The sequence below is a fragment of the Schistocerca serialis genome, chromosome 3 (assembly GCF_023864345.2).
Source record: "Schistocerca serialis cubense isolate TAMUIC-IGC-003099 chromosome 3, iqSchSeri2.2, whole genome shotgun sequence".
NCBI classification, from domain to species: domain Eukaryota; kingdom Metazoa; phylum Arthropoda; class Insecta; order Orthoptera; family Acrididae; genus Schistocerca; species Schistocerca serialis.
Genome location: NC_064640.1, coordinates 103,861,274 through 103,879,862, shown reverse-complemented (window position 1 = coordinate 103,879,862; position 18,589 = coordinate 103,861,274). Strand labels below are relative to the sequence as shown.

Genomic DNA, 18,589 nt, shown 5'->3' with positions numbered 1-18,589 from the left:
CGTTTTTATCTCTTCATAGGTGTCTGTAGAGATATAGTTTGAACATTTGATAGTGTTGGAAATAGTAAAATATATGGTGATCGGTAAAGTAGCAGCATACTTCTTCAGGAGGCTGTAATTAGTCGAAGTAATAGACTCCATTTTGGGTTTGTTTTCTAAAATACGCTACCCAGGAGGTTACAGGTAATGTTACAATGTCAAAACTTAAAATTACTCATTCATTCATTAGCAGCACATGTCGGATTTGGTTTGTCATCAGAATGAGATTTTCACTCTGCAGCGGAGTGTGCGCTGATATGAAACTTCCTGGCAGATTAAAACTGTGTGCCCGACCGAAAATCGAACTTGGGACCTTTGCCTTTCGCGGGCAAGTGCTCTACCATCTGAGCTACCAAAGCACGACTCACGCCCGGTACTCACAGCTTTACTTCTGCCAGTATCTCGTCTCCTACCTTCCAGACTTTACAGAAGCTCTTCTGCGAACCTTGCAGAACAAGCACTCCTGAAAGAAAGGATACTGTGGAGACATGGCTTAGCCACAGCCTGGGGGATGTTTCCAGAATGAGATTTTCACTCTGCAGCGGAGTGTGCGCGAGAGGCAAAGGTCCCGAGTTCGAGTCTCGGTCGGGCACACAGTTTTAATCTGCCAGGAAGTTTGGTTTGTCATGTTTGAAAACACGGCAAGGTAAGCGATTGTGTAATGAACAAGGTCAACACTCACACAGAGTATATCCCATGTGGCTGATGGAATAGGATATTAATCTTTTTTAATTGTTTAATATATTTTGATTGTTAAGGATAAGGGAGAGGAAATATTTTATTTAATTTCTATAATAATAGATGAGATCATCTACGAGTTTAATTTTGTTAGAGTTTTCAACACCTTTAACTCACACTGACACAGGTTTAGATTCATTTATTTACGATCATTCGTGGTCCTTGGAACGAAAGGCATGGTTGACAGGTAATATGATTTGCCCATATCTCTATTGTAGACCTCTGTGATGTGATATGTGCGATAAGTGATGACGTCCCGGTTGTTAAAACTTTATAGCCCTGGAACTTTGTCGACTTTAGGTCCACGGACGAGGGCTACGGTTACCCAGCCATTACCATGCTGCAAGGTATCACTGTTGCTAATAGTAAAGTTCAGAAATCCACCACAGAACACTGATGGACCATGAAGGACGACTTGTGCACCTACATAGTTCTCAGTGTTAATAGCAATATTGTCTATTGCTTTATGAACTGAGTACGCCTTCTTCTCCTATAATATCGTGGCATCTTCTGTGTGAGTGGTCCAATGCTGGTGATGTTGCTATTTTAATTTCTATTGCTTGAATATTAAATTTTGGTGGTTGGAATCATATTTATTATTATGATTTTATTTCGAACTCTTTTGAAATAAAGCTTATTACTATATTAATTGCCCACGTGGCTGCACGAAGACTGACGCCTTCTTACCAGATTGATTACTTATATAGACAAAACTGTTGCACCCTTGAGCCGCTGTTTCTCGATGTACTTTCCCCAGTTCTCGGCTGATAAGAATGTTCAAAGTCCGAGAATTCGATATCCCGCTGGTCTCAGATAGTGTATTCCACATGAAAACTTTGTGAAATCTTGGGATAGAGAACTGTTTGACAAATTTAAGTAGATCGATATTTTTAATGAACAATCCAAGCCCTTTCCTGTGTGGTTTGAATATAATCTTTTTCCAACAGCCACAAATTTCATGAATGTATTATGCCTTTCGGCTTCATTAAGCTGCTGCAGTGTGTTTTCCGCATTTTTCGCTGTTCTGACTAGGGAACCAACTGCTGAAAGCACGGCCAAGGTTGGAATTAAGAAATGGAAAGATTCCACCTGATATGTTTCTCAGTGGTAGGTTTCTAGACGTTTTAATCATTTTTCCTTGTGAGGCTATTTTTATCTGCAACCAATGATAACTGAACGCATTTTAAACACCCTGACGTACCCTTCTGCTGTTTGCTCTTCTTATTCCTTAGTTGGCTATGAGTGGCATTCATAACTCGACTGAAATTTATCCCCATTCCCTGTTTAAACCTTGCACGCACTTCTTTATCTACTAAAAGTCCAGTTATACACCGACCAATACAGATATCCTTCCTCTGAACATATATGATTGGTTCCATTTGCTGGTGTTCCGTCTTTGACGTGATATCATGTGAGATCCTTATTTGCTGCTTACATGATATCATGATGTCTGCAGGCTTCGTCTAAAACATTGATTCCCTTGTCAACATGCACGAGTTGTTTCTCAAGCTTGGTTCCAGGTCAATGGTAGTCATATGTAGGGATATGAACTACTGGCAGTTTTCGAAGAATACAACTACCCGCACTTCCTATCATTAATGGCTCTGAGCACTATGGGACTTAACTGCTGAGGTCATTAGTCCCCTAGAACTTAGAACTAGTTAAACCTAACTAACCTAAGGACATCACAAACATCCATGCCCGAGGCAGGATTCGAACCTGCGACCGTAGCGGTCTTGCGGTTCCAGACTGCAGCGCCTATAACCGCACAGCCACTGCGGCCGGCTCCTATCATTAATGTTGTGCTACTGTGCTGAATGAGGTTAGGCTGTATTGCTATATTGAAAATCATCATTGTTCATCCAACTTTTATTCAATGAAGGGAATCTGAGCCATTTAACAATAGCCTTGTTCCAGCATTGCTTTATAACAGGTTCTATGGGAAATACATGTCGTTCACTGCTTCTTTACCATTCGTCTGTCTAAAACTACTAGCACTTTTACTGTTGATACTATCCTGTAAGATTAATTTCTGGGGTTTACTCATTGCACCTCATAAACTGTAAATATCTCAGTTCACCAGTTTGAGAGGGTCGATTTCTCAAATGCTGTATTGTGTTTTGAAATATGTACGAAAGTACCTACATTAAATTTGTGTATATCTGACATTTTTAAAGACCAGTTCACACTAGCCATCACATCACATTATGGCATGTCCTGTCAAAACATTCTGCAATGCATTTCAGATTGTGGCATCCACACTGGCCATCCTGTCCTGTCATCTCACATCACAGCTCCATCAGGATTTCTTGGGAAGAAAGTTTTGGTGGCTGATGTCATCCATCTGTTGTTGATCACGTGACCCCCAAGCTAATTTTCTCCTGATTCATGACCACATGCACATCTACATATTTTGTTTTGTCGTGGTTTTTGTGGATTATATCAGTTGTTTATTGTTCATTATTTGTTATAAAGTGCTTCGTTTCGTATTTCTTTCCTTAAAATTTAAATAAAGGAAGAAAAATTGATTGAAGCAGTGAAGCAGCAGTCTGAATTGTATAACATGAGTATACCTTATTACCTGCCATCAACTACATTTATAAATTGGATTTTCATATGTACCAGTATTATATTTAATATTTTACAATGATTTTGGCTACAATATTGCTGTTAACTGAAATGAAAAATAGTACTGTGTGTAGAATCAGATTGATTAGTAAGTGGAATTTATTTGTATGCTGTCAGGCATTTGTAGTGTTTCATAAAGAAATGGACTGAGACCTTTGGACACTGCAACAGTAGCACAGTGCTTTTTCTGGAGTATACATCAATTAATGCATTAGAGTTGTTTGTTTAAATATGTGACTGCAGTAGACTTATTTATTGTTAAGTAGCTCTTTGGACTGTGTGTGAAACAATTTTGCAAGTAGAAGTGACCAATATTTATGTAGTTTCAATAGTTCCTTCAGCTGGTGGGACATCATTAGATTCGGTGAAAGTCTTATACTTAAACCATCAATAACTGAACGTATTTCCTTAAGTACTGGTACTTGGGTGGGAGCAGTGTTTCTGAAAATACATGTACATTCTGAAGGCAAACTCCACCTGGATGCATTATCAGTGATATGACAACTTTTGTCTTCCGACAGTCAGGTGGGCCAACTAGATACTGCCCAGCAGTAGTGACCCATTCTTGTTAGTCGGTTTTTCTGAAATATTGTCAGACCAGTAAGTTACAGCGATGTCGCTGTGAAGAGAATGTTTTGTCCTTCCACTCACATTGAATGCTACATGACTACAGTAGCATACAGGGGTTTATTTTTAGAGAAAAGCAACGACACAGATACCATGCACATGCTTCATTTATTGCAACAGATATCTGGTCTAAAGCCACCACTACTGTTGAACAATCGTTAATAATGAACTCTGAAGCTGAATTATTAGCATTTCATATTATGTGTATACCACATTTATTGCAATGACATGAATATTATAACAGTAGCAGTGGTAGAAAGCAGGAAAAGATCATTTCAACTTAGTTCTGCTGTGCCATCAGTTTCCAGGGGCACTTAAATTTCATTCAAATAATTCATAAATAAGGTCTAATTTTTTTTGGAAATGATTTAAACACTAATTTTCTTTCACTCCAGGTGAGAGGTACTAGGTCACAAACTTTTCCAAGCCCATAGGATGTAGGATCCTTCAGCAAGGGCATTACAAATGAAGGTCTTGTGGTGATATTGGGTGGAGCAGGAAACAGTATTGATAGGGATCAAGACAACAAAACTGAGAGTGAACTAGTAAAAATAGCTTCTATAACGAACCATACATATGTAGGAATGATGCCTACTTTCGTGTGGTATCATCGGCCCCAACCTAGCACCTTTCTCATAAGGGTCAACATGGAGTAAGATTGGCTGCTTGGATCACTGCTGGATCAGATATTTATTTGGTTCCTATTGATGCTATTGGTAAGTGTGATTTCACAAGGAATGGCCTGCAACTCAGTAGGAAAAGGAAGGGCTTCGTTGCTAGCAAAGTCCTTAAGGGGGGCAATGAAACTCATAGGACTACCTCCTTTTTAGGCTAAGATCAGTGTCCAGTGATTCAGCATTGAAAGTAATAGAGCTAAATGTGAAGCCCAGATACACTGATACTAAAGATGTTAAGATATTACAAGAGTGACATAAAAGTACAGTAAAAAATAATGTTAGTACATTGCATCAAAATATCAGGAGATTAAAGAACAAAGTAGATGAGATTCTTGTTTGTTTGTTTGGAAGATTTAGAAACTGAGATGTAGCAAATCTACTATACCTGTCTGCACATCAATGATCGCAAATATGGAAAAGGTAGATGTAAGTGGATATAAGCTTTCAGCACATGTAACATTTACCTGAAAAAAGGAAGAATTGGCATATACATTAAAAGTTATCATAGTGTGAAAAATGTAGAAATTAAAAATTTTGTGCAGAGAAACATATAGAAGTTTGTGCTAATGAGCTTAAACTAAATAATTGTACTTTCATAATTGTAACTGTGTGTAGATTTCCATTTGGAAATTTTCAGAGCTGTTGCTGGAAAACTTTGATTCTTTGTTGTGCTATCTGTCAGACAAAGGGAAGCAAATTATTATTTGTGGGGACTGCAATGTAAATTTTCTTAAAAAGTCTGATATTATGAATGAGGCTGAAGTATTACTGCATTCTTTCAGTATCGCATAACTTATTAACTTTCGTGTTCAGGTAGCACAAGGACAGAAAATGTTTTAAGTAGTGCCGTGTGGTCATCCAGAGCCTAGTCTTCTTGCGACCATATATCCTCATGACCACAGCTGCCAGTAATCATGTACGGTGGCTACATTCCTGCCATGTTATTCTGCAATATCACAGAAGGAACATCCAACTTCTCGTAGCCCAATTACACGACCTTGTTCAAACTCAATGAAAGGTTGATAATGGAATATTTGTCAGCTTTAAGGCATTGTTGACTAACATCAATTCACAATGTCCAATCTCAAAGGTGACTAGTACTCACAATCATTACAGTGTCTGTTTAAAGCAAACCTGATCTGCACCCTCATACTGGGGCTACTAGCGCCTCTCTTATGTGACTGGCGCGAAATGTGAATAGACATCATCCATCAGATGTAGAAACATACCTAATGGTTTTCGTTTAGGTCGCACAACTCCTTCTTGGCATTGCGATTTTTTTTCCATCAGTGTATGTAATATAAACACATGGTGTCTACTATTTCAGACATGTCCGAAAGAACAGACAGCACGAAATCATACAACTGATTCGCCGCAATGGGCAATAAATCCATAACCTTCAGTGCAAATACACATTTCTGTTCGACCTCGGGCATGAATCTAAAACTTAGCAAACATGGAAGATTAAATTAAAAGGAAGGTCAGCGATGGTCGTAATATTGATGTTTTATTGATAGCAGAATCGATTTTCGATCACATAGTGATCATCTTCGGTGCTGTACACATTAAACTCAGACACTCGTATCAAGTTATCAATAACCAAAACAGAGAAGCGATCATAATAACAATGAAGTATCAAGTAAAGACTTTGCAGGCCTATGGTACTGAATTATGTAGGGTAACAACTTTTAAATAAATTACAGGCACTGTTTGTTAGCTCCAAGACGAAGGATAGTCAAAGTTGATTCAACAATTGCACAAAAACAGTAACAAGAGGTATGTTGACACGTACAGGGGAACTTCTCTGCTACTAGGCACAAGAAAGCAATTCCTTTTGATGATTTTTTTTAAACAGACATATGACTCAAATACTAGACCATTCTTAATTAATGTGTTGATAAATTTTAGATTAGTAACAAGACCAAGAGTTTTGACCAAAAATAACTGCCACGAAGTCACAAGTCAAATTCCCGGGTGGACTGTTATAACCATGGAGTTAAATACAAGGGGAATTCAATAAGTAATGCAACACATTTTTTTCGGAAAACAGATTTGTTTTATTCAGGATTCCTATACACCATAATCGCTGTTCCGGAAAAACAATGACACAATTGCAAAATTCACCAACTCGAGGTTATTGCACCAGTCATCTTAGAAAAAGATAGCGCACGCCGCGAAAGATCGTCAGAACTGTAGTTATACATAGTGCTGCTAGAGATTACTTGCGTCTTTGTGGGAATATCGATTGTTGTGACTTTGGTTGGGAAGAACATTGTCGTGATTGTGAGTTGCGTGTTTCAGTTTGGTGTGCGTAGTAACGTATTCAGTGAAATAACGACACGAGTTATCAATAATGCGGACTGAGAATCATTTCAACTAAAATCCTTGGTGCAATAACGATGTAAGTGTACATTGTGTCATTGTTTGCCTGATATTTGAGTAGCTTCTGCATCGTAATTGTTCATGGCGTCATTGTTTCCTCAATTTTGAAATAAATTTTTGTCATAACTGTTCGTTGCGTTATTGTTGATTTGAACAAAATGGCTTTTTAATACATTTAGGTCATTTTCTTTTCCGTTTTATAGGAGTAAAAATAAGTGATCAAGCAAAGAAGATCATGCGAGTTGCTCTTCAAGGGCTAGTGGAGGATATCAAAGGGACAATGGAAGTGAACTGTTGCATGATAGGTGAACCACAAGTACGGGGGAGCAGTATAGAGCAAGAACTATTAAGCCCACACTGTGAAATAACAGACAAGCAAGTGAGCAAGGTGAAGCCACAGGCATCATCATCAAAACAAAAATCCAAGGCAACACAATTACTGGAAGCTTCAAATGTGTATGTGGTTGAAAGGGCAAGCACGACAAAATCAGTTTTGAAAACGGTGCCAATAACATCCCCTTTGCCGAGCAGCACTTCTGATAGCAGTTCAGATTTATCCTCTGTCTCAAGTGACATTATCATCCGTCAAACAGCGATGAATTGTCTAATTCAAGTGAAAAATCAGTCGTCCATAAAGAAAAATCTCCCATTAAACAACCTAAAAAAATTGGAAATGTTAGCAACTGGGGCAGAGTAAAAGCCAAAATGTTGAGAAACAGTGAGAAATGCTGTACATCACATATGGGTAAAATTGACAAGGCTCGAAAAATAGGTACTCTGTGTACTAATAAATGTATTTTCTCTTGTACAAGGAAAGTAACAGAAGACTATAGATGTCAGCTGTTCACGAATTATTAGACACTGGGATCGCTACAAAGACAACGGGGATTTTCTAAATAAATGCATTGAAACGTTCGTTCTCAAATATCGTCGCATTACTGCCGAAGAACCTAGAAAGCCTACTTGCGTTTCCTACTTGGTGAAAGATGAACAGAAGATTCGTGTGTGAAAAACATTTCTGATAACCACTTTGCGAATAACGGACAGGCAAATCCGTACTGTTATCGAAGTGAAAAGGGCTGGGACTGTGATGGCACCTGTGGACGAAAGGGGACAACATGGGAAACACTGTAAGACTGATCCAGAAATCTTGGAGTCAGTTAGGAATCACATAAACTCAATTCCCCATATTGAGAGTCACTATGCAAGAAGTTACACAACAAGAGTATTCATTGATGTTGGCTTATCTACCGCAGAAATGTACAGAAATTATTCTTCAGAGTGGTCTTTCACTAACATGCCAGCTGCGAATTATGACGCCTACCTGCATATATTAAATACCGAATTTAACGTCGGATTTTTTGTTCCAAAGAAAAATCAGTGCGACCAATGTGAAGCTTACAAAAACGACACAGATGAAGACAAGACAAAGCTGCAAGAAGCATTTCAAGAACATCAGGAAGTAAAAGAACTGAGTTGCATAGAAAAAAAACCTGGATAAGGAGTTGGCTCAAAATAAGAAGGTGCAATTAGCTGTTTATGATTCACAAAATGTCTTACTAGTAACAACAGGACAAACATCTGCCTTTTTAAGACGTGGCTCAACTGTTACAGTTACATAATAAAACAATGAAGCTGTAAGAGTGAACAAAAAATTATGGTTTAGAGATATATTTTTCCCACACACCTTCTTTAGTTGTATTTGCTAATTTCGATAACAATGCCGGAAGAACAGTGACACATTTACTTAAAGGGTTGCAAGGGGGTGAATGGGATTCTGTTTGAAGGAAATAATTTTTGTGTTTTGTAGAGAACACTTAGTGTCACAATTAGGCTAACTTTTAATTCCATAGATAGTTTTACTGTTGTTTTATGAAGTTTTTTAAAAATGTCATTTGGTTTTCTGCCTCTCCTGTAAACTATTCATTTTGACTGGTATGTCATTGTTCTTCTGGAATGGCGATATTATTCCCCACTCTGTGGGATACAAAACCCTATTTGTCAACATAGTCTCCATTCAATGTTATTGACTTACACCAGTTTAGTAGGAGTACATCTATGCCCATATGGTACCACTATACTGGTCTACGTTGGAGCCAACGCCTTGCTGCATTATCCACTTACCGCTTTCTACAGAGTGCATCTTTCATTGGGCCAAACATATGGATGATGAAAGGTGCGAGATCTGGGCTGTAGGATGAATGACAAAGAACAGTCCATAGAAGTTTTGTGAGCTCCTCCTGTGCGCACAGGCTTGTGTGAGGCACTGAGTTGTCATGGAGAAAGAGTCGATCATTTGCATTTTTATGCTGACGAATCTGCTGAAGGCCAATATTTTTGGAGTCGTACCTGTGTGCGGCCAGCCGGCACACGGAACATCGGATAGGTCAGCACCACCTTGCTGTGATGATGAGAGACGCCTCGCCCAACGACTCGCTGTGGTTTTGTTCAAGGCCATGTATAGTTACACATTCTGCAATCGCTTATGAATGTCTATGATTCTCGGATTTTCTGGCAAAAAAAACTCAGGGACAGCTCTCTACTTGAAATTCATCTATGTTACAGATGCCGTTTTGAAGGCTACATATAGGGCCATCGCCTGTCGGAACTTCATGAAGCTATAGGGGCTGAAGCTGGAATATTACACGATGTCCCACGACAAATTCCGCATTTTTGAACCGAAATTGGCCGAAAAAAAAAGTGTTGCATTTATTAACCGTAAATGGAAAATGTGTTGAATCTACGGTCAGGGATGGAGAAGGAAGATGACACTAACCGGAGAAAATTGTAATGATTTAAGGAAGGTCTAAAATAAAACTTCATATTCTGGGATCTGTATACTATATATAGCTCACGAGAACACTGGAAATACACGATTACAAATCTTTCATGGCAAAACGTAACCTACAGTACAGAACAATACACAAATAACACAAATTACTGATCAAATATGGAATAATTAACGGATCTCAGAAATTCGAATACCTCGATGGAATAGATTACAGTAATAGAACTACCAACTATTGTATTGCACGAGAGACCTAAAACGGTAGACATATCAATCATGTCGATTTGTCGACAACAAAAAATGTCACAATAAACACAAAAATAAGTAACCAGAACTCAGTGACTAAACCAAAGAGGCTGCCAGAAAACTAATAAACAAGTACGGTAGAAAAAATTGCAAGGCAGAATGTAGGGAACGTGAAGACAAGAATAAAATTTACGACCAAATAAGGAACGTTCTGTCCAAACTGAAAAACTTACAACATCCCTTCAAAGAGAAGTCAGAAAACAACAGAATATATTATAGAAATACCAGTAACGAAATGGAGGGATTAAAAAATCGAGCATGTTCAAAGAAAACGGGAGCTATCTAGTCACAGGAACTCGAGAAGATCCAGCAAGAAAAGCGACGAATTACTGAGCTGTACGAAAGAAGGAACACAAGAAATGACAAATACTTTAAAAAAGTCTTGAGAGCACATTGTTACAGATTTTTGTTCGTGTTGTTCAAGGCTGAACTGCTCCACCTTTACCATCATGCGATTTTTACATAGATTATTCACTGTTTCCCACCACTGATTTGCAATTCAGACTAAAGATTTCGGATCAGGCCATTTCTATCTCACCTTACAAGCTACATTGTATGGATTTTGAGTACGATGCTACGTTTGATGTTTCTTTTCCGGTGATACACCACCGCAATAGCCATTTGCCATTTGCTATGCTGCTAGTGCTGGATACATGACTAACCTGTTTTCGGCAAGGTGTTGATTTAATTTTTTATCTCTTAATCGAGGCAAAGTTTTGATGGCCCCACGTGAAATATAAGTTTTATATCCGTGAAGTCATTACCGAGAGCTAATGAATAAATGAATATATTTTCCTAATTTTTTGAGGTATATTACATACCGCCATATGAAGATCTGATGTACTAATGTCTCACCGTATAAATGTTATGGGGCGACTTTCCATCAAAATTTTCATGTCCAAGATATTTCAAATTGTATATTCTTTCCCAGATTACTCATAGCTCGAAACATACGGAGACATTTGTTTTCTTTTAAATTATTAATGTACACATTTTTTGTTTTTAAATGACAAACGCGTTCGTATTAATGTGTGACTTAACGTGGAATCTAGAGAAGCTCTTCTGGTGGCTTTGGAAAGCCGATTTCATTCGTCACAGATGCTTAAAGATGTACATTAATTATCCTTTCTCTGTCTGTGGAATACAGACCGGTCATTTGAAGTTTGACAGCAAATGTCAGAAGCGAGCTGAATGTGGGGGTAGGAAGTTTAGTTAGGCTGTTTGATCAGTATTTTGACTGTTTTTCCACTATTTACTTTTCAGCACCAAAAGCAAACGTTTTCTGCTCGTAAATAAGGTAAACATCGAATTGAAAGAAATATTTAAAATGGAAAGTACGCCTGTGGCAACAAAACCTCCAAATGAATCGACATATATTCTAGAAGGGCAGCAATCGGTAATATGTTCACATGTACATATATGTAATAATATTTCGCTGTTGTAATTATTACGTAACGTTAAATGCGTATAATTTAATAATAGTTTAAAATTATGTCACAAAAATGTGAAGTACATTGGTGCATATGTTTCGTGGAAAATTTTAGATTGTGCTATTTCTTTCAGCATTTTCCATCGTAAGGGTTCATAGTCGATTAAGAAATTAAACAACATAAGAAATCCAACCAATAAAAGTAATTAAATATATATGGTTTACCAAAACCATAGCTAATCCTTTAAAAAGTAACTTTTATTGTAATTGTTTAGAGTTCTGTTTATAGTTTTAAACGTTCCTCTGTGGTCCACTGGATCTGTGGTTACCTTACAGTGAACACTGTATAAAGTAGTGTACTGACACCTTTTCATTTCCTTGTCTTAATGTGAACTGTTTAAAGAGTTGTAATGTGTGTATTTCTTGGCTTACAGGTGGAAGATTCTACAGTGCACAATGACACAGAGCAACTTTTGGAGGTTTGTATAAGTGGTTGCTCCTTGTCCTGTGTGAATGGCTATACACACATGTTCATACTCTTATTACTAAATTACAGTTGCAGTAAAACTGACTTCAAATCCAACGTGATAGGGTGGCAGAGGATTATCAATGATCTCAAGGAAGAAAACTATATAGAATTGTAAGATGTCGAAGAATTCTTATTTTGAAGGCACTGCGATAAATAATTTTGTAGACCATCTGTTTTCAAATAGGTCTAAGTATGTAGTGAAGTAATTTACACACATTATGTAATTTTACTCTACAAAGGTGCATCGAACTTCAGTGGTGCAGTGAAATAAAATTCTCAGCTTAACAAAGCAAAAAGTAGAATGAAACAATGTAATATTTTTTCACTTTCATTACAGGATAATCTAAGGGGGAAAAAAAGGATTTTGGAAATGGTGGTTTCAGACTAGTTTTATGGCACAGGTTTGTTGTGTAGAATCTATTTTTGTACTAGGAATAGTTTGCAATGCTCTTGCACCCCTTAATAAGCGTATTTGTGCTATAATAGGGATTACCAAATAAGGCAGTGCTGTATATTTGGGAGGAAGGAGCTGCTCTGACTGGCCATTGTGATTTGAGTTTTCTTTGGTTTTACTAGATAGCCAAGGCAAATGCTGGGATGGTTCCTTAATAAAGGCCATGGCTGACCATGTGCCGTATTCCCATAGGGTACCTGTTATACCCTCATGTGTATTTTGGTCTGTTGATTTGCATTGCATTACCTCTATAAAACCTATATCTTTGTGAGCTAATCCTTGAACGAATAAAGATTAATAGAAATTAAATGCCAAGGAAAAACAAATTGTAGTGGGAAACTGGATTCTGCAGATCTCAAAACATTTTCTTTCACTTGTTCATGAAATCACTTACATGAGTTACTGTACGTTACACATAAGAGATTTCTCACCAAGGGATGAGACTTGGATTGTGCTATGAGAAAACAGTACCTACATTGATTGCTGCCTGTAGGCTTTGTTGGTGGAAGTTTTTCTCCTGTTTGGTAATGTCTTCATTATCTAAATTGTGGTCAAAATTTGTAACTTTCTGTTTTAGGATGACAGTCGAGGACAAAAGAAGTCTAGCCTTGCTTATGCCAGTTTTAACTACATTAATTCAATCATTGGAAGTGGTGTCATTGGTAAGTTGTTTAACCTTTCTTTCTTTATTTATGGTAAACAAATATCTTCATTGCTTCAGGTAAATTCTAACCTAGGATAAGTCAGTGTATAACAAAAAATTACATGTTTTAAATTTACATTTCGCTATTTTTACATGAAATGTGCATTATATTAGAACAAATAAGCCCTCGGTTCCGACGCTACTACGAGTGTCGTATTCAGATTTAGAGTAACTGTTCTAAAACATATTAAGTATATAATACATTAATAAAATTAAAGTTTGCACTGACTGGAAAAAGATGCAGTACTTACAAGTAACATATTAAAAAAGATCTAAGCCAGAAAGGTGACGTCATGAATAGTTGTAAGAAAGATGGCGAGCTGCTAAGGGCTGCTCGTACTTTAGTGAACAAGGGTTGCAACAAGTCAAGAAATTTTGTTAGACACAATGCACTGTCCCCCCATCATTGCTGACGACCTTGTCAGTCATATCCATATCCACCAAAGACATAAAGCAACTTATCAAAATTCACACACAACGAACAGAAAAAAAAACTAAAATAGCATCGACATGACAAAACCAAAATCGTTAACTAAACTCCGTGCTGTCGTGATATCAGACACCACAACAGCCTTACGTCACAGGTCAAAGCTGACAGGTGGAATCGGATGCTTCAGTATTGAGCCTTGTGGCACTCTATATTTATTGAATTCATACTTTGAATAATGCGGTGTTACACACAGTACTTGCTTTCATCCACATAGGTATTTTATCCAGTTGTTAGATGTTCCTCTACTTCCCAAGTTGTCAAGCTTAGGCACTAGTTTTGTGTGATCGAAGATATCAAAAGCTGTAGAGAGATATAGACGTATTTCAATGACATTTACACCATTATCTAATTTTTAAAGTACTTCCCTTAAAAGTATAAAAACTACTGTATCAGTTGATTGGACTTCCCTGAAACTGTTGTGCTGTAGATAGTATCCTGTGCTTCACCATGAAATCTACTACTCCTCTTTGGGGAAAATCTATGATTTTTGAGAATTCGGATAGTAGAGCAATGAGCACATCATTCTTTGTATCTTTCTGGAATAGTTGTATGAACTTTGAACTATTTAGGCATGATGGGAGGAATTCTAGTTTGAGAGGGACTGCTATGAAGGTGAAGGTGAGCTAATGTTGAGCAATGGGATCACTAAATTTTTTAATGAAACTGTCTGAGATGCCATCTATACAGTGGGGTGGTTGTTAGTTTTCATACAGGACAGAACTTCTTTCTGAATTGGTGGAAAGATATAGTGAAGCTGATTTATGTAAGTATTTAAAGGTGATACTGGACAGTTCTTAGTGCAAGGTTTGGTTTAAGTGACCAGTTCCATACTTATGTTCCTAAACTAAATATTGGAAGCATGTTCTGTTTCTTCAGGATCAGTAATTTCTTTACCATTACAGTTCAATTTGATATTGGAATTTTGGAGAGAATCACCAGTTTGCTGTTGTTTCAATTCATTCTATAAAACTTTAATTATGTTCCAGAATGAGATTTTCACTCTGCAGCGGAGTATGCGCTGATGTGAAACTTCCTAGCAGATTAAAACTGTGTGCCCGACTGAGACTCGAACTCGGGACCTTTGCCTGGCAGAAGTAAAGCTGTGAGTACCGGGCGTGAGTCGTGCTTCGGTAGCTCAGATGGTAGAGCACTTGCCCGCGAAAGGCAAAGGTCCCGAATTCGAGTCTCGGTCGGGCACACAGTTTTAATCTGCCAGGAAGTTTTTTATCTATGTTGTTGGAACTGCATAGCAGTCATTTGCCATTACTTTGGCTTCTTTGATCACTTTCTAAATATTTTATATTTTGTGAGATATGCAAGGTATCCATTAGATAATATGGAAGATGTAGAGACCTCATATAATCTTCATTTCTCAACATGTGGATTTCTTGTAACTGTTGTCAAACAGATTTCTTCTATTAAGCCAACCAGGTTTGGTCGTCTGTGTTTTAAATAGAAATGATATGTTAAAATGTGAGAGGATGTACATAGATACATTCATTTTATCTGTACTTTTACAGCTGTATACTTCAGTTAGTTTCCTTCCTTAACAAATACCTCAAGTGATCAGTGTACTGATGGCTGGGAGGGGGGCAGGGGGGAGCCTTCCTATTTTTACTGTTTGTTTGTATAGTTAAAGCCCAATCTTGAAGATATTTAGATACAAGATGATTATAATTAAACGTTCAAAATGAAGTATAAATAACACCACTGGTCAGAATGATGTCAAATTGCAATGGAATATTATCGGAGAAGAGGGGGGGGGGGTCACTATGTTTCAGAATACGTAAAAAAAGTCATGTGCATGACCCATTGAAGTTGGTATAAACACGCCGGATACATGGCTTTTCCTGCTTTGTCATCTGCGACACTCGCTATGTCTGTTTTAATGCGGGATCACGCTCTGCTTTTAAAGTTGTATTACAAGAATGATGCCCCTGCACACATCACTCTGCAGAAGTTCCGGACACTGAAAGGATTGAAAAAAGGCATTGGTCCAATGACTGTTGTGGGTCTGGAGAAAATGATTTGGAAATCCAAAAAGACTGGTTCTTTTTGTGTGCAACCTGATAGGGGGAGGAAACGAATTGATTAGATGTCAGTGGAAGCAGTGGCCACAGCAATGTAGGAGGAGATGAGTGGTGATGGTAAACGTGTAGTGCACGGCGAATTGCCCGAATATTGGACATACCCGTGAGCACAGTGCTTAAAATCCTACGGAACATACTTGTTTGCTATCCATCCAAAATTACCCATGTGCAAGAGTTGCTTCCTGTTGTACCTGTCAGCAAGAGACCTTTATTTTAGAATTTCTTGCTCACATGGAAGTGGACAATGATTGGCTGTGGAAGATTTCGTGGACAGACGAAGCTCACTTCCATCTGACAAGCTATGTCAATACACAGAATTGTCGAATATGGACAACGGAATATCCATACACACGCCAACCAGTACCGTTTCATCTTGAAAAGGTCACTGTGTGGTAAGAGTTTATGGCATCATTTATCATATGGCCACATTTTTTCAAAGAGACAGGTGCTTCTGGTCCTGTTACCTTGTGTGGATGCGATCATTTTTATGCACATTGAAAATCCAGATAAGCAGCTGCTGAAGCGCTATTTCGGAAATGCTAGAATTATCAGCCACCATTTCTGTACAGCCTGGCCATCCCAATCATCTGATCTTAACCTGTGTGACTTCTGGCTGTGGGGCTATCAGAAAGATGTTGTGTTCAGTGTTCAGATTGCGAACTTAGTTGCATTGAAGGCTTGCGTTGTGAAACACATTCTGAACATGACTCCGGAAACTTGCAGAAAATGGTGGACAGCGTACTGAACAGGTTTTGCGCCAGTCATGCGGAAATTAATAATCAGATTTGATTTTGATTGATGGTGTTTATGTGGCTTTTGGCTTCAGGACAATTAAAAACTGATGTGAGTGATGCTTTTTATGCGGTTTTTGGCCTCAGGACAATTAAAAACAGATTTTTTCCCATTCAATGTGATATGACCTTGCCGTGGTGGATGGGCTTACGTAACTAATAGTATCACAGCCATGCGCACTGAGTAGTACAGTTTAACACCAAACATACACCTTAGGCATTGTTGTATGATTCATTTGTCATTCATAGCTGACCACTATTAAATTATGATGCTTACAACGCCATCTATTGCTAAATTTTTGTCTACTTATTTTTCTTATGGCATATGTTTTCTCCCTTCCTCGATAATATTCCATTGCAGTTTGATGTCATTCTGATCAGTGGTGTTATTTCTACAGCGGTTTGAAAGTTTAACTTAATTATAATCACCCTGTAGTAGTCAGAAGATATTTACTTAGTCGTGTCTGGAACATGCAGGTGTTGCTGAGGTGGAGCTGTCCCAAAAAATATATTATTTGTATTTATTTATTTATCCTGTGGATCGCATATTGTACAAAGTACACATGATATAGGACAAGTCATTTTTCTTAACAAATATGTAGTTTGGAGAAAAAAAATAGGCAATGTACTGCCATTTAAAAAATGTAAACAAAATTGTTCATTGATGAATATAGTAACTTCACATACAGAAAATACAAACAATTTACATGGGGAACTAAGAAACATGTAGGCAGTGTAGTGCTACTTTAAATTTACACAAATAATCATTGAGACTACAGAATAGTGAAAATATCAACTGGAAACACAACAGAAGGACAATGTCATTTAAAAACTACATTAAACATGAAATTAACATTGAGATTTCACAGACAATTAAGTTTTAATACTAATAGAATGTGTACTTGTACATTCAAAAAGAGAGTTAAAAAATTTTGGGAAGTGAAACTGAAACATAGTTGTGTATAGTAGAAGTTAGGTTATTATTTTGCCTAAAGAATGTTTTACCCTAATCACAGTATTTTACAAAGGAACTTTATAATTTTTCATTTCCAGGAATTCTTGTACTGAATAGAAACAGTGCTTTGTCAGAAATGCCTTTAGTTTATTTTTAAATATTGGATCTGGAGCAGTTTTTATTTGTTCTGGAATTTTATTGTGTAATACGACACCCAGCCGAGTTATATATTTTTGGTATGATGTCCTTGAAAAAGTTTGATGGATATTAGATTGCCCTCTGGTATAATGAGTGTGTATATCATTGTTTTGGATTAATTTGCCTGTTCTTGAGAGGTATTCCCTGGTGAATAGGATTGTTTCTTAAATGAATAGGGATGGGATGCTTAGAACATAAAGTTTCATAAATTGACATTTACAGAATTCCAGCTTTTTGAGGCCACAGATTATCCTCAGTGCTCTTTTTTGTAGTTTAAATATATTTGTGCTGTGCGTTGAATTTCCCCAAAAGATGATTCCATAGCGGAGCAATGAGTGGAACTGCGCATGGTATGCTTGCATTAGTGTGGATTTACTTGTAGTAGATTTTAGTATTCTTAGTCCATAGCACAATGATAAGAGTTTCTTTGATAAGTTGTTTATATGTATGTCCCATTTTAAATTTTGTTGGACCCATAGACCCAAAAATTTTGTTGCATTTACATTTTCAATTTTATCATTATTTAACTTTACTTGGATAGTTTTTTGACTGGATGTGGGAATTAGATGGAAGTTGATACGTACAGTTTTCCCACTATTAACAATTAGGCCATTTTTGTTAAACCACTCAGTTTTTTCATAGAGTTATCAGATATTGTCTGAAGGGATTCAGGGCTAGATCCAGTCAACACTATGCTTGTATCATCAGCAAACAGGATAGTTTTTTGTGGGCTCATATGTTCAACAAGATCATCTATGTAAATGA

At 37.4% G+C, this 18,589-nt stretch overlaps 1 protein-coding gene across 1 annotated transcript in view; it reads left to right on the top strand.

Annotated features, from left to right (window-relative positions):
• The first annotated feature begins 11,184 nt into the window (after nucleotides 1–11,184).
• LOC126469775 (putative sodium-coupled neutral amino acid transporter 11) overlaps nucleotides 11,185–18,589 on the top strand; it is a 70,462-nt gene continuing 63,057 nt past the window's right edge. The window contains exons 1-3 of the mRNA XM_050097005.1: nucleotides 11,185–11,581; nucleotides 12,049–12,093; nucleotides 13,175–13,259. Coding sequence (XP_049952962.1) covers nucleotides 11,513–11,581; nucleotides 12,049–12,093; nucleotides 13,175–13,259 — 199 coding nt within the window. The 5' untranslated portion in view covers nucleotides 11,185–11,512. The remainder of the gene's footprint in view (nucleotides 11,582–12,048; nucleotides 12,094–13,174; nucleotides 13,260–18,589) is intronic.